This window comes from Chelonia mydas, chromosome 11, assembly GCF_015237465.2.
Source record: "Chelonia mydas isolate rCheMyd1 chromosome 11, rCheMyd1.pri.v2, whole genome shotgun sequence".
NCBI classification, from domain to species: domain Eukaryota; kingdom Metazoa; phylum Chordata; order Testudines; family Cheloniidae; genus Chelonia; species Chelonia mydas.
Genome location: NC_051251.2, coordinates 68,481,445 through 68,497,102, shown reverse-complemented (window position 1 = coordinate 68,497,102; position 15,658 = coordinate 68,481,445). Strand labels below are relative to the sequence as shown.

Genomic DNA, 15,658 nt, shown 5'->3' with positions numbered 1-15,658 from the left:
CTTTGAGAAAGAGACTTGATGTAGTTGGTTTGTCAAATGTCTGATACTTTTACATATTTAAAAGACTACTGAATATTTTCAGTCAATATGAGGTGATCCTGTTTATGTCAGAGCATTTTATAAATTAAAGACTAGAACCTCTAAGGCACTCAGTAGCCTTTCTTTCATCAGTGGTATTAAACCTTGTAGCTTTAGGTGGGTAGAGGAAGGGAAGGCACAAAGGAGAACTGTAAACTGCCAGGAGGTAAATTTGAGAAACATTGAAATCTTCTATGGATATCTCCTTGGCCTTGTTCACAAGACTGAATTCAGAAATGTGCAGAAAGCATGGTTCACAAAACATTGAGCATATTGTTAATTTTATTTATAGAAGCTTCCTATGCAAACACAATGGCTTGTATTTTATTTTCATGGAATCTTTAAGTTTGAATTACATAATTTAAATCAATCTGGTTACCAGACAAAATTGCAAGCAAATTGTTTTGGAGAAAATGTGTATTTTAATCAGTTTACCTGTCCTGAATATTACAAAGCAAAATTTATAAGTTTTACCAAACAGGACTCTGCAGTTGTCTAAATCAGTGCATTTATTTACAGGATTGGGACCTTCCATTATATTTAATTTTGGGGTAGGTTGTCATATTCCATTTCTACCTCAGCACTTGTGATGAGATGCTTAAAGCATGGAACTATGGTCAGTTGCTGAAGAAAGAACAAGAAATAGTACAAATGAAATGAATTAAGCCCTACCTTGAAGTACACTTTGGATTCTTATTTCTTTATGGCTAAGCAGTGTCTGAACATTGCAAGAGGTTTCTGAGCCCATGCTTAAATGCTTTGTGGAAAAGAGAAGCAATAACTTACTTGCTGAATTTTCAACATGCAAGTAAATTACCTTGCTGAATAAGAGTCTTTTTCTTTGTTGTAGAAACACTATTGCATAGTGCTTTAAACATATAAAGCACTAAATAAATGCTCTTATTTTTAATTATTTTAAAAATGTTTTATTTAAATGACAGTGACTGCTTTTGGAAGCTTATATTCTAATATTTTTCATACTTGTATAAGACTGCAGTAAGCATCCATCCACCTATTCTCAATTGTTCCTCCAAGCCAGTGGTATCTATCAAGTTAATCATGTGGTTTTTGTCTGCCCGATTCTCCAAGCTGAGTAGTCATGTTTATGATCTCCTTTGTAAAGCACTGCTTTTCTCCTTCCAGGGGGCTCGCCAGATCACCCCCTTTGGTTTGAAGGCCTAATTAGGCGAGATGTTTGTAATCTGACAGAATTAGACAAGGAAAGCCAACAAATGTCTCTTTCCCAAGTTTTCTCATATGCAGATTGCTTTAGGAAGTAAGGTGAATGAAACTGTTGCAATTGAGTTGATGCTAAACACTGAGTTATACCATAAAGACTTCCAGTTCTTGAATGTTTAACTTAAATGTTATGAGATCTAAACAAAATAGGAAGCCATGCTTTTAAAAACAATTCCCTGTCTCCCTCTCAAAGGCACTACCAACAATGCAGGTACAGGCAAAGATTAGATGTGGGCTTATTTACAATAATATGAATCCTTTTGAGGAGAATATTAGTCAAATAAATTGTTCTGATGTACATCTTCCTCCTAAATACGAATTAATTACTCCTTGTTTCCAGTGATTCTTCTTTATAGCAGTAATTTTTCAATTTTCATAACTTTCACAAAGTTTGTCATACTATTTTGTGTTAAGTAGACTTTCATTAACCCCCCAAAAGAGAGCTTTTAAAATACAGTGTTTATATGTGAAGAAAAAACCTGAAATGTTAGTTGACTGAACTCTAAAGCACTTCTTGTCTAATCCAATCACAAAATCAGTAGGGTTACTCCAGAGTTGTTATGCAAAGAAAATATGAACCAAGAAACTGAAGGCTTTCTTCCTGGAATGTACATGTGTTATTTGGTACTGAGTGGGTGTGGGCTTTCCAGACCTTACCCTCCACCTTTTGTGGTTCTGCACATCCTAAACTGTACTGCAGGTTCCTTATAATGTGTAACCTCTTGCCATTCATGATTTTGTACCACTTTCATGATGATGGAAGTTGTGGAAAAGCCTATTCACATTTTGAAAAAGATCTTTTAAGAATTGTTCGTTTTCATAGGAGTACATGGAGATTAACTCTATTTTAATCACTTTGTCCTCCTTCCAAGTGTACAAATCCATGGTTTGATGGAACTTTTCATCCTGAAAGTGTTATGTACAGTCCCCTTGTAACAAGTCTTGACTGAACTGGGTCAGGAACCCAAGGCTCATTACATCCTTTCTCACTCCTTTGCCCATGATTGTCTGATTTAAAAACAAAGCAAAACACTTTTTTTCTTTATAAGGAAACTTGTTTCAGGCATGCGCTGCTTTTCACAGTGGCATCAAGGAGCTGAGTCACACTCTGCAATTTTCAGCTTTGCACTGGCGTGTTTGTCTAATCCTTGAGCATGCGTGTTTCAGTGTGAGAGACTGACTGTGGAGCTCGGCAGAACCATGGCAATGCACGTCTCAAAGTTCAGTGCTTATCTGTCTCATCTGAATTCTGTTTTTCCCTTTTCTGTCTATAGAAATATTATGGTCTGGATACAAAGTGGGGTGACATCGAGCAGTGGATGGTAGGCCTTGACCAACAAAGCTAAAAATAATTTTACCATTGAAATCTTGTACAGCTTACAATTTTTGAGATTCCATGGGACAGGTATATTGCTATATTTGAAGAATCAGTTTCCAGTCTTATGAAGACTGTTTTGAACTTTGCATCTAGAGTATTGCTTACTTGTATTTTTGTTTGTAGTCAGTTTGAAGGGTCTAATATATAGGATGGTCATAACATAAGATTGAAATAGTTGCTAAAAATGGATTTCTTGATTTAAAAGCACACACAAAAATTCGCTTTAGACCTGGAAAAAAGTTGTTTTTTTTTCTGATAACTAAAACAATTGCTAAAACAGACCAGATTTGGTTTCAAATGTATTTATTTCAGTTTTTAAAAAGAAATTATTCTTTGATACTTAGTTTATAAAGCCATTCACTAGTTAGGGACTGGAGGCAGGGCTGTTGTTCCCAGGCTGGTCTTTTTGGGTATCCCGACCTGGTAACATGAGTTAGTGTCTGGAAATTGTTGGCTTGATTCCTGGAATCCTGATCCATTTCCCCTGTCCCCCCAGCCACACGCTTTCTTGGATTACACTCCCACCATTGTCAAGGTGATTTACCATCCAGACTAGGTGAGGTTCCTCATTGAGTTTGAGGACAAAAGGGACCACCAGATCACTTAGTCTGGTCTCCTGCTCATTACAGGCCACTAAACCCCACCCCATTACCCCTGTGTTGAACCTACTGACCCGGATTAGATTCAAATATTACAGCCCTCAGGAGACTAAACTATTGTGTGCCACAGGCAGAGAATAGAAGGGTCTGAGGTGCAGCAGTGCCCAAGGCCTTGGCAAATGCAGGGAATTGATTTAGTGTGGGCTTGTCTACACTTTAATTTTATAACGCTCTAACTTGCTGGCTCAGGGGTGTGAAAAATCATCCCCTGAGCTTAGCAAGTTTGAGTGCTTTAAAGCACTAGTGTGGACAGGCTCCGAGCTCTGGGAGCTGTGCTCCCAGTGCTTGGAGCTATTCTCCTCATGGACGTGGATTACCAGGAGCGCTGGGAGAGTCTGCTGGATTACCAGGAGCGCTGGCATGACCACACTCACACTTCAAAGCGCTCACACACTCACATTTCAAAGCGCTCACACACTCACACTTTGCAGCAGCGCTTTGAAGTTTCTAGATGTAGATGTAGCCTTAGTTATACCCAGAGGATCCTAGCAGGTGACCCCTACCCCATGTTGCAGAGAGGCAGAGGCGAAAACAAAAACAAGGTCCCTGTCTCTCTGACCTGGAGGAAGTTACTTCATCACCCTGAAAATGGTGATCAGTATGAGCATGTGAGCAAGACCCACCTGCCAAACCTGATGATACTCCCTTGAGAGCTCACAAGTCAGCCTTTGTCACTTCAAAACCTTGCATGCTCTCCACAGAGAGAGCGAGAGCTCACTATCTCTAGTGCTTCCCAAATCCAGAGCCTAGTTTTATTGGGCAGAGCGCTAACCACAGAATATTGAACCTTGCTTGAAAACCAACAAATTTAAACAACTCGCCTGTGGCAAATATAGTTGTATAACACGTACATTTATTTTTCATTCTACTTTTTAGCCATTGCTAAATAGTGTTAAAACCATTTTTGTTGAAATTTAGTGCATCCTACTACATTGTCAGTGTTCCAAGTTCCCATACAAAGCAATGTATAATACAGCCCAGTTACTGGAAGTAGGATATAGATTCTTTTAGCTTGTTAGCAAAGGCCATGTGTTTCAGTCAAATCCACATTAAAAGGTGGATTGCCTTCTCATTTTTAGAGGGTAGAGAATGCCATTCAAATTGAAGAAGACTTCTTTCTGAGGGAACTATAGACTAGAAAGCTTTCTTTTAGCTACAGGCTCTCAGACCCACTAGGGTAGTACATTTAACTGTCTTAATCAGTGTGTTTGCACTGTGAATGTCTAGGTATTAATAAGAGAGACAAGCTTTCAAGCTCTTCTTAGGGTCCCTGGGGAGCTCTAAAGGTTGTCTCCATAGGCACTGACTACATGGGTGCTCCAGGGCTGGAACACGCACGGGGAGAAAAAAAAAGGTGGGTGCAGAGCACCCACCAGCAACCACCCTATCAGCTCTTTCCCTCCCCCCCAGTGCCTCCCACTGGCCGGTGGCCCCGCTGATCAGCACCTCTCCCTCCTGTCGCGGGCAGGAGGCATTGGGAGGCAGGCAGAGTGCTAGGGGGAGCGGGGGCAGGAAGAGGCAGGGCAGGGATGGGGCCTTTGGGAAGGGGTGGAGTAGAGGTGGGGCCTGAGGCAGAGCTGGAGGGGAGCAACCCCGGGCACGTTAGAAAGTCGACACGTATGCTTGTATCTTTCACCAACAGAAGTTGGTCCAACTAAAAGATATTACCTCACCCACCTTGTCACTCTCATATCCTGGGACCAACATGGCTAAAGAAAACAATGCATATAACTTGCCATTGTATTTTAGAAATGTATAGTAGTGAAGAATGGGCTGGGATGAAGGAAGGAGGACAGGTATAGGGAAATAGCAAGTTCTAATTTTTTTCCTCAGTTGCCATAGTACATCATCTATCATCAGATTAAACCTTGCTAAATCCAGCTTCCTTCTTAACACTGAGGTTTCATTTTTTCTAACTGAAGGCTTTGTTTTACTATTTCTGTCCTTTCAACATTTCACTCTTATTTTCTCTGCTGCTTTGATAGGAAGACAGTGAGCGTTATTCTCGTAGATCCAGAAGAAATGCCTCGGTTAGTATTTTCTTTTGTGCATTCTTCATACATATTTACATACGTCACTTGCAGCACGCTGGCAGTGTGTCTTTTAAAAACAAATGTATTTACTGTTAATTTTGTGCAAGACTTCATGCCTCTCTGCAAAGAATTCTGGTGAGTTTTTGCAAATTAAAATCCAACTCTTTTGCATAAGTGAACAATGAACCTGTTTGTTTTGCATGAGTCAGACATGGCACAAAGAGGAGTTGTACAAGCTCCTAACCTGTTCAGCCTGTAGGGGAATGCTTTAGAACTTCCTTTGTATTGCCTGAAAATGGTCCAATGTTTGACGTGGCTCTGTTATATTTACTCTTATGTTTGTTGTCTAATATAAATGAAACATGTACTGGGCAAGCCTTTTTTAAGGAGTTTAGCACAAAATCTTTTCCTCCCTCTGGCTTCTGTTAATTGATTCTATCGGTACTTGTTTCATTGCTTGTTACCTGTATTCTTTTAATTGTTTCTTGTCTCCTACACTTTCTCTTCAATAGGCTTCAGATGAAGATGAGCGCATGTCAGTGGGTAGCCGTGGAAGCCTGAGGGTTAGTAACTTGTACAATTACGTGCATGATTTTTTTTATTGATGTTGCTGTTCTCCCACATCTTGCAAAAGTTTCTCTGTACCCTTTCCAGAGAGAGCTCTGATAATTTCTTCTCTCCCAAACCTCCCAGTTTTCTACATTATAGCCTTATACTTGAGGCCTACATTGAAGCCAACAGTTCCTTCGTCCAAGGAGAACTGGATAGGTGTGTCAGTTTCATAGACATTAAATTGTAAATATGAATATAAGTAAAGTATAAAATTGCGTAGAGATTTTTTTTCTGCTGAATGCTCTCTTCGCTAATCACTGGGGGAGGTATTTAGTCAAGATGTGGGTCTACAGAATTTCCTCTTGCATGGATCTTTTTAAGCTGTTCCAGCATTAGTGACCATATGGAGCAATCTGAGAAATGATGCAGCGTTCACTCCGTTGGGTGTTAGGGGTGAGGGGTCACAGTTTAGAAACTAAATGTAAATCAGCTGATGGAAAGCACATCAGTTCAGTGTTCCTGTGAACCAGTATTAATACCGTTCTTAGCTGGTCTTTTTAAATAGCTTGGGGATCCAGGTGACTTCTTCCTCAAAGCTGGCATTATTGAGATGTTTGGAGCCTGTCTCCTCCCAGAAATGAGACTGGGCACTAAGGAAGGATCACTGGGCACAGGAGCTCACGGTCACTTAGGTCCAATCTATATGAGATAAATTTACCATTTAAGAACGGTAATATCTTCCTAGTGTATCTGAAAAACACTTTGTCACATACAAAATAGCTCCAACCAGTATACATGTAGGTACATTGAACTGCTTCACTCTGTACCATTCCAGTGTGCACCATTTTAATTCCAGGGTGGACCAAATTAGCTCTCATAATAGCGCACATGGTTGAGAGAGTCTCTCCTGCTACTGTCCCATGGTGCACTGATTGTCTTTTGAAAACTCTTAAAATTCTGTAGCCTATGGGTACTCAGAGGCCATTGCAACTGATATGGTCTAGAGCAGTACTAGTACTGACATAGGGCAATACTGCAACAGTTTGGAACATGAATTAAGAGTGGGCACATAGAATCGTTTGTGCCTAAACCAGTTCTGTTGTTCTAATGCAGACAGAATGTTAATGCAGTTAACAATAGCATTAGTTTACCTCTTTAAGATTGCTATCGATCAGTGGTTCTCAACCAGGGACCTGGGAGCCCATCAGCAGGTTTCAGGGGGTCTGCCGAGCATGACTGGCTTTAGACTCACTCGGGCCCAGGGCAGAAAGCTGAAGCCCTGTCACGCAGGACTGCAGCCTGGTGCCCTGAGCCCCACCACCTGGGGCTGAAGCCAAAGCCTGAGCAACTTAGCTTCATGGTGCCCTTTGTGATGTGGGGCCCCAGGCAATTGCCCTGCTTCCTACCCCTTGATGTTGGAGAAAAAATAGTTGTTATGGTACAGGGGGGCCGTGGAGTTTTTATAGCATGTTGTGGGGAGCCTCAGGGGGAAAAAAGGGTTGAGAATCCCTGATATAGATTATTCAACTCAGACAAATTAAGAGTATATATTTTAAAGAATGATCCACATCCTTAATCCTAGCTTTTACCATTTGCAGGGAGGTTTCATGCAGCTCTTGGAAGATCCTGTAATTATTTACTCAACTAAGAGTTGATGTTTTTTTTCTTTCTGGAGGAATATCCCGAGGAACTGTTGAATGGAATGGTCTTATTTTCCTCTAAATAGTTTTATATTTATATGTAAAAGGCCTAAAATTCTACCACTGGGGAAACAAATTGAATGAGTGATTGCTAATTAAATTCCCATCTTTTAGTGGACATACAGTAGATCTTGTACTATGAGTGTCTCATTCCCTTTTTGTGTGACATCTATATACTTGTCATGATATGACATTGGTTTTACTGAAACATTCCCACCTCCTGGAATTGGGGATTAATTTAATTTTCCCAAACAGTATAACTAGAATGTGCTTGATACCTTTATGACCTTGCATTCTTTATTTCACTAACAAGAAAGGAATAATGGATGGGTTTTCCTCAATGATGAGGAAAAGGTTAAGAAATATGAACATTAAAATGGTTTTTTTTAGATTTTAGTTGAATTAAACTTTAATAAAATTGTGCATGGAATTGATTAGGGAAAAATGCTTTCATTCCTAGAGCACTTGAGGTTTCAGTTTAGTTTGTTCTGGGCAATTTTCAATTAAACTGCTTATCCAGTCCTGACTATAAGTGTATTTTCATGGCCTGCAAGGAAATTAATGACTGAAATATCATCTCCAAAATCCTTATGAATAAGGGTCCCAATTAGACCTTAATATACTTTATTCTGATGGCCATTGGTAATTAAAATTTGCATTTCACTACACAGGCTGCATTTCCTCACCCAAAAGAAATGTCTGATTTCTAATCTCTCTGGAGTGCAAATAAGTGTCCCTAATATCCAACAGTATTCCCATGCTACTAACCATACAGTCTTTCAGTTTTAAGAGCCAGATCTCTATCTGGTGCAAACTGGTGTAGCCACTGAAGTCAGTGACTAGCAGCAGCTGAAGATCTAGCTCATAAATATTTACTAGTTAAGTTTGTGAGCAATGTCCTTGTTTGATAGAAAACTTTGTCTAATGGAGTCTTGTGGAAGAAACTTTATGCCATAATATCCCTAACGTATTGCACCTAATTTCCTGTATAACTGTTAAAAGGGGGGCATTCCTCAATGAATGATCTTAAATCCAAATATTTGAGTTTTGCACACACACTGAGGGAGGTTTGACCCCTAAATTTTAACACTTGAAGAATGAGAAACCCCTGCAATTTCCTGCCCTGACCCAGGGGCAATTGTGACTTCAGGCCAAGGAAAGCAGGAGGTAGATATATTAGCTCATAAGTCTGAGCCAAAGTCTGTCCCTTAATAGCCTTGGTTTAAAGCACATGATTTTATTCACACTGAAACAAAATACAACTAATTATATTCTTAGGATTGATACCTGGCTCACAGTTGCTTGACAAGACAAAATTGTGAATATGCTTTAAGTGGTTTGTGTAGACATTTAGTTATGCTTCTGTTAACTTCTTTCAGGCGTCTTTGGTTTTGCTTTTTTATGTATGTATAAAAGTGAAATGAAAACCTGGCCTCCTAGGATCTGAGTTCAGGGTTCTCTGCTTCTTTTGCTAAGCCTTGTTAACATAAAGAACACTTTAGAAACAAGGCGTCCTGTGGCACCTTATAGACTAACAGACATATTGGAGCATAAGCTTTCATGGGTGAATATATCCGATGAAGTGAGTATTCCCCCACGAAAGCTCATGCTCCAATACGTCTGTTAGTCAATAAGCTGCTTTTACAGATCCAGACTAACACGGCTACCCCTCTGATACTTTAGAAACAAGGAAACTATATCTTGTCTCTATTTAAGTTTGTGTGAAACTAGATTAGATTCACAGAGAAATCTGAACTCTGGTCTTTGTCAGTAAGTAAAGGTGGAATTTGTTTGAAAACCTTTTGTTTCAAAGTTTACTTGTTATAGAAAACTTCATATTTGGATTTTGTGTTATGGAAATCTTCATATTTGGATTTGGTGTTAAACAGATTTTTTAATTTCTTACAAAAAGAAGCTGTTTTGCTTCCTGTGAAGTTCCTTGAAATATCTGTGTGGTCACTCATGGAATACCATACAAGATGGGTAGAATTTACAAATTTTCTCTTGAAGGGTTGGTTCTTTCTCTTTTGGACAGGAAGTTTCCAAACAGTGGAGCAATGTCAGAAAAGTTATTACCATGTGAAACCTCCCAGTCTTCCAAAATCAGCAATTTCTTTCTCAGAGTTTTTTCGCCTGGAATATTCTCCTCTAAGAATGTTTTGCTGTGATTTGTTCTGAGACCAATGAAAACTGCCCAAGTATCCTATCGTATCATTCTGGAAGCCCCATACGCTTGCTTTACTCTTAAGTGATTTTTGTTGGAGAAAAACTTAGAATATCATTTTCTGTTTTTTTAAGACATATGACCCTGGTTTCAGTCTTCTTCCACTGCAAATTCTCTTCAGTTTTCCCTAATTTCATAATGGGCCAACTCCCACATCCAAGATCCCACAAGGTGAAATATTGTTGAGTTATCGCCCAATAGTGTTGCAGCATACAAGGACTTGTCTCTATTTCTCTCGTTAATCTGGTTGATGGTTGCTGAAATTCCTGACTTCTGAACCGGTGCTAGCATTTGTGTTCTCGTTGCTCAAAACCAAGGAATTTTAAACTTTTACACCTCAGTGCCTATGTCTTCCTGATTGCCATCTTTGGGTTTTTTGTATTCTGATAGTTTTTGTTTCCTCTCATGCTCTTGACAGTCTGACTTGGAGTATGCCAGTGCCTATCCAGTGGTGAGAATGGTCTGAAGTTGCAGTGTGTGATAGTACTTTTTTTCCACAATTTCTAACGCCTATTGCTATATCTGGTCAATCGTAGAGAAGGAGACCCAAAAAGGCAAATGATCATGATAGCAGTGTTATGATCTCTGATGTGGATACCTGACTGCAAGGAATGAGACACATCCCACTGTTTCACTTAGCATTATGACATTTGTCAGACTCAGCAATGAACTAACTCCCACCTAAAGGTGTCGTCCCTTCAGGGCTGCGTGGAGAAACTTGCATTACCACTACTTACATTGTACCTGCTCAGAGGAGAGATGGCTTCATTCTCCAGTGCTCTGTGTGGTAACCTTCACAAATACAAAGCTCACTATTTTCAAAATGTGTGTTTAATTGAGACATGAGCAGTGAACTTTTTTCCTCTTTACTCCTGAGGGCATTCTGCGCCTAAAAATTCTGCGCGCAATATGTTGAAATTCTGCATGTTTTATTTGTCAATAAATAAATGCAGAGGCCCCAGCATGGCAGTGCGGAGCACAGGCCACTTACTGCACGAAGGTGGGAGATCATGCTGCAGCCTCCCCACCCCCGGGACATGGAGTCAGTGGCGAGGCTGCACCTGATCCTGACACCGCACAAGGCCTGGGCCTACCCCAGAAACACTCAGGGGCCCTGCCCCTCTGCGCCAGGTGTGGGTGGACAGGCTCAACCAGGCAGGATCCAAGGAGGGGCTCAGTATGGGGGGGATCCAGGTGTGGGGTGAGAGGATTCTGCATGGGACAATCTGGGTGCAGGCAGCTCAGTGGGAGGGTCTAGGTATGGGGGGGGGATCTGGATGCACAGAGGCTCGTTGGAGGGATTCCAGGTGCAGGGACAATGGGGCTCTGCAGGAGCTTCCAGGTGAAAGTGGTTGGGGCTCAGTGGAGGGGTCTGGGTGTGGGGGTCTCAGCAGGGAGGTCTGGGTGCTGGGGGAGTGGGGCTTGGGGGTCTGGGTGCAGCTAGTTGGGGGTCAGTGGCGTGGGGGTCTGGATGTGGGGGCTTGAGTGCAGGGAGCTGAATGGGAATGGTCTGGTTGCAGGGGTAGGGGTCCTGATGCAGGGGTCTGGGTGCAGAGGGCTTCAGATGCAGGGGGTTCAAGAAGGTGGTGTATGGAGGGCTAGGAGGGTTCTGGGAGTACGGGGTGAGGCTCGGCGGGGGAGTCTGGGTATGGGAGTTTAGGATTCATGGGGGTTGGGCGGATAGGGGACCAGCTCCCTGTACAGTGATCCCTCCCCCACAGCTGAGGAGCGATGGGGGCAGGAAGCAGGGAAGGATGCTGAGCTTCCTGCAGCTGGGGGAGGTTTCTGGGAATGGGTCTGACACAGCCCTAGCCACTCCTTGTAGGGAAGAGGAAGTCCCATCCTCTCCTGCCTCCAGCCCAGCTGGGACTAGCATCTGATCTTGGCTCAGGGTAGGAGCCACTGCCTGGGGTGTCCCCAGCCCTGCAGTGATTTACCTCTGCCGACTGCTCCAGGTGCCTGAAACAATGTACCTGTGCAGCTAGGGAGTGGTGCATGACTGCTCTTGCAGCTTCCCTTTGCTTACCTGTCAGTCATTTTTCTGCAGGGATGCAAAGCAGCCTGCGGGGGACATGAATTCTGCACATGCACAGTGGTGCAGAATTCCCACAGGAGTATCTCTTGGACATTTTCCCCATTGTACAAAGAGCTGTCTTGGAGATCACTAAAATCTAGGTAGAAAAGCTATTGCCTATTAGAGTTGAATATTATCTACAACTTTAATTTCCCGTGTATTTCAAGCACCTTTTATTTTACATAACTCATTTCAAGTAGATCTGTTCCGGGAAACAGAAGATGAATAAATCTGCAGTACAGTATATACCATGTCTGAATAGCCTTATCTTTGCTTGTGAAGATAAAATCAACATTCATAGTTACAGTATTTTTATTTGCAAAAAATAAAAAAAGGATTTTAAGATTGGGATCCTTAAATCTGGGTTTAGATTACATGACAACATTAATACTGCTCCCTTGTGAGTCTATTGTGACAGAGCATAGGGTCTTCCTGTGCCTCCACAAAAGGCAAAGTACAAGAAGATCTTTTTTTAAAAGCTGCTGAATGAAGAGCAGTTCCACTTTATTTGAACTAAGCATCATTTCTGCCTCCCTCTAGCTGGCTGTTGTGAATCAGTGCTTCAGGCCTCCACATCAGAACTTGAAAACAAGCTCTTGCGGCCAATTCCACTGAAGGCTGTGTTTCTCTCTTTTTCTGCATTCCCTACCCCTATTTCAAATTAAGAATTTATTCACCCAGTATATTCTATTTCCTTGGTCAGTGGCCTATATTCAGATACAGTTCTATCTGGGGGGAGGGATAACTCAATGGTTTGAACACTGGCCTGCTAAACCCAGGGTTGTGAGTTAAATCCTTGAGGGGGCCATTTAGGGATCTGGGGTAAAAATTGGGGATTGGTCCTGCTTTGGGCAGGGGGTTGGACTAGATGACCTCCTGAGGTCCTTTCCAACCCTGATATTCTATGAGTCTAACACTTACTGTGCTTAGTTTTTGCATGGATATATTGATGTAGTACGTATATATGGCAGAGGGCTCTATTAATTGATCTAACCCAGCAGGCATGAATAGTTTTAACTGCAGCTATTAATGTTAACTGCATGGTTATTCTTTAATAATTTTAAATCATAAACTAGCAATCTGAATCTGGTGTGATTCTGTTTTCTATATCATCACTGTGTGTGTATATTGAATCATGCTCTGTCGATTTGTAGGAATACAGGACCTGGTTTTTGCATGTAGATCTGCATGTAGGACATGGGGAAAACAGAAATACAAGAATTCATTGATCTTTTCACCGGGTATTCTTACTCTCACTGCAGGTTGGATTAGAGAATGAGAGGCCCAAAAAGAAGAACTCCAAAGCAGTATGTATTTAGAGAGTGTTTTCCTCTGAGAGGGTTATGCTGGGGCTGGAGAGAACTTGCAAAAATTGTTGGCCATAGGGTTATGGCCAGATTGGGCCAAACAGTTTTCGTTTATACTGATAAATCAGCCTAATGCCAAGAATATATTGTAGCTCTTTGTAGTCATGGGTGCATAAAAAGCACTAAGTATCAGTTGCTTATTACAAGATGCAGTTCAGCCCAAATGATTATACAGCAATACTGCTTAGAGGATTTTTTTCAAGATACTCTGTATCTTCATATATTACATTCGTGAGTAGAAAGATGTAGGGAAAAGATGGTAGCAGCTAGTGTGACTGGTAACTAAGGTTGTATTTTTTCCATGAGGCAGGAAGAGGGAGAATGTCATTTAAAGTAGCAAGCCAGTAAATGTAATGGGTCAACATTCAATCTAACAAGCACACGTAAGTAGCTAATAACTGAACAATGCTTTAAGATTCTAGGAGTGCTTCATTAAATAAAACAGTTTTTATAGGCTACTTGTTAAGGAGCTTTACACTGGAAAATTTTCAAAACTCAAAGAATAGCCGTGTTTAAAAAACAGACTCCCCCTCAAACATCCACAGAACTGACTTCTGAAGCCTTTTTTAAAGGAAAATAGGGTTTGATTGCTTCCAGGTAGGAATGCAGACTTCATTTTGCAGAACCGGGGCGGTGGGAGGGGAGGTCATCAGATGTAAATGCCTCCACCAAACTAGAGACTAGTTTTCTTGCTGCATTGATTTCATGCCAAAGACATTTCAATCGCCTGTTTTTTTTCTAGAGAAGGTTATTGTAAAATCAATCTTTGTGACTTCCACAGGGCACCTACATGTAGGCTTTCTTTTGTTGTCAATTGGAATATTGCATTTAGTCCAAAATATATTGCCAGATAATGCAATAAATACCCTGGAGGTGGAAATGTGACAAATATTTACTCATTTTGTGTGTCTGCCACAACTTTGTTCATAGTAACTCTTATGATGAATGTGACAGTTCAGAGCAACTATCCCTGCATTTCCCCACAGTGGTTCAGCAAGAGCATCGACTCTCATGTTTCAGCTCCCCAGCTCTTGCCTTTCTGGGTGGAGAGCTGTCTCTCTCCTTTCTGATAAGGGTATTCACCCTTATCTGTAGTATGAAGACCCTAATCACATCCACATTAATCAGGGTTTTCTCTGTGCGTATGCAAGTAGAAAGGCCAACAGAAAGCTGGAACATGTCAAATATTTTGTTCACAGCAAATGCTCAAATTTTCTAGGAAATCTATGACGACTCCAAAAATAAGTGTCTCACCAATTGCTACAGTAATATCTTAGTCCCCTGTACTGTATAAATTTAATTAACTGTTAACAGCACTAGTGTGCTAGCTAATGGATTTTTATTTCTGTGCTGATATAGAAGATAGTCTGATTAAAAATTAGTTTCTTATTGATTTTTGTTAAATTTCATTGTTCTTTGAAAGAAGCATTTTCAGTTTTTTCACATACATTTATTGGAGAGAATATGCAACATATATGTTGCCAGGGGACTGTTTGAAATGTGTAGTTTGTGATTAGAAATTCAGTCATTGGTAATCCTGCTAGATGAATGCAAATGTTTATGCACTGGTGCATTTTGACATCGCTTTATTACAGGCTTTTATTACCAATTCCGTTTTTGAGGAGATTTATCATTTTAATTTGCTTCAGTCTGTTATTTGGCATACAACTCTTCAGTGAGTATGCAGTTGCATTTTGCTTGAAAACAGATTCAGATTGGTTTGTCTGATGTTCCTTTTAGTCATGCATTAAAAATACGTAGAGAATATTTGTAATAAAAGTAAAACCTATCAATAACAATTTTAGGGATAGAAGGAGGGACAAGATGGATGAGGTAATTTCTTTTATTGGGCCAGCTTTCCCTTTCCCTTCAGTAGACTGAAGTGAAACCATCCCTTTTCACTTCCCAAGGAGTCAGAAAAGACTGATACTTTAAATACATTCTGCTGATGTTCTGTTTTTACAAAAATTTGAGGTGAAAACAGGGACATTTTTCGATAGGTTACAGGTATTGCTGGCAGACAAAACTGTCAAGTGTTCTATGAGCTGTCTGAAGTCAGAATGATCCCTGGGGAACCAATGTCCCTGTTGTACTTGTGGAAAAAGCAACATCTATGTCTTAGCTCTGAATAAATGATGACTTTCCCTGAGACCTCTTTTGGTTTCATTTAAGTTTTTTCTCTCTCATTTTTCTCTCATGACAGACCAATGGTTATGATGAAGACATGTATGGATCATCCCAGAGTAGAAAATCTAGCAGGGTTAGTAAAGAATTTCTAAAAAACATGTCACTCAAGTTTATGGAATTAACAGGAAGCTTTTCCAGAAATTAACCATCTCCTTTACTGAGGGCTT

General features: G+C 40.7%; 1 protein-coding gene across 39 annotated transcripts in view; it reads left to right on the top strand.

Annotated features, from left to right (window-relative positions):
• Positions 1-15,658, top strand: part of LRRFIP1 (LRR binding FLII interacting protein 1) — a 189,805-nt gene that overhangs the window by 111,767 nt on the left and 62,380 nt on the right. For 8 of the 39 annotated variants that reach the window (XM_043525774.1, XM_043525762.1, XM_043525756.1 and 5 more), the window contains exons 4-6: positions 2,592-2,639; positions 5,340-5,384; positions 5,900-5,950. The exons of 10 other annotated variants lie outside the window; for them this stretch is intronic. In XM_043525774.1, the coding sequence (XP_043381709.1) occupies positions 2,592-2,639; positions 5,340-5,384; positions 5,900-5,950 (144 nt within the window). Of the gene's footprint in view, positions 1-2,591; positions 2,640-5,339; positions 5,385-5,899; positions 5,951-10,281; positions 10,315-13,199; positions 13,245-15,507; positions 15,565-15,658 lie in introns of all 39 variants that reach the window. 21 more of the 39 variants (XM_043525763.1, XM_043525757.1, XM_043525770.1 and 18 more) reach the window with 3 other exon arrangements.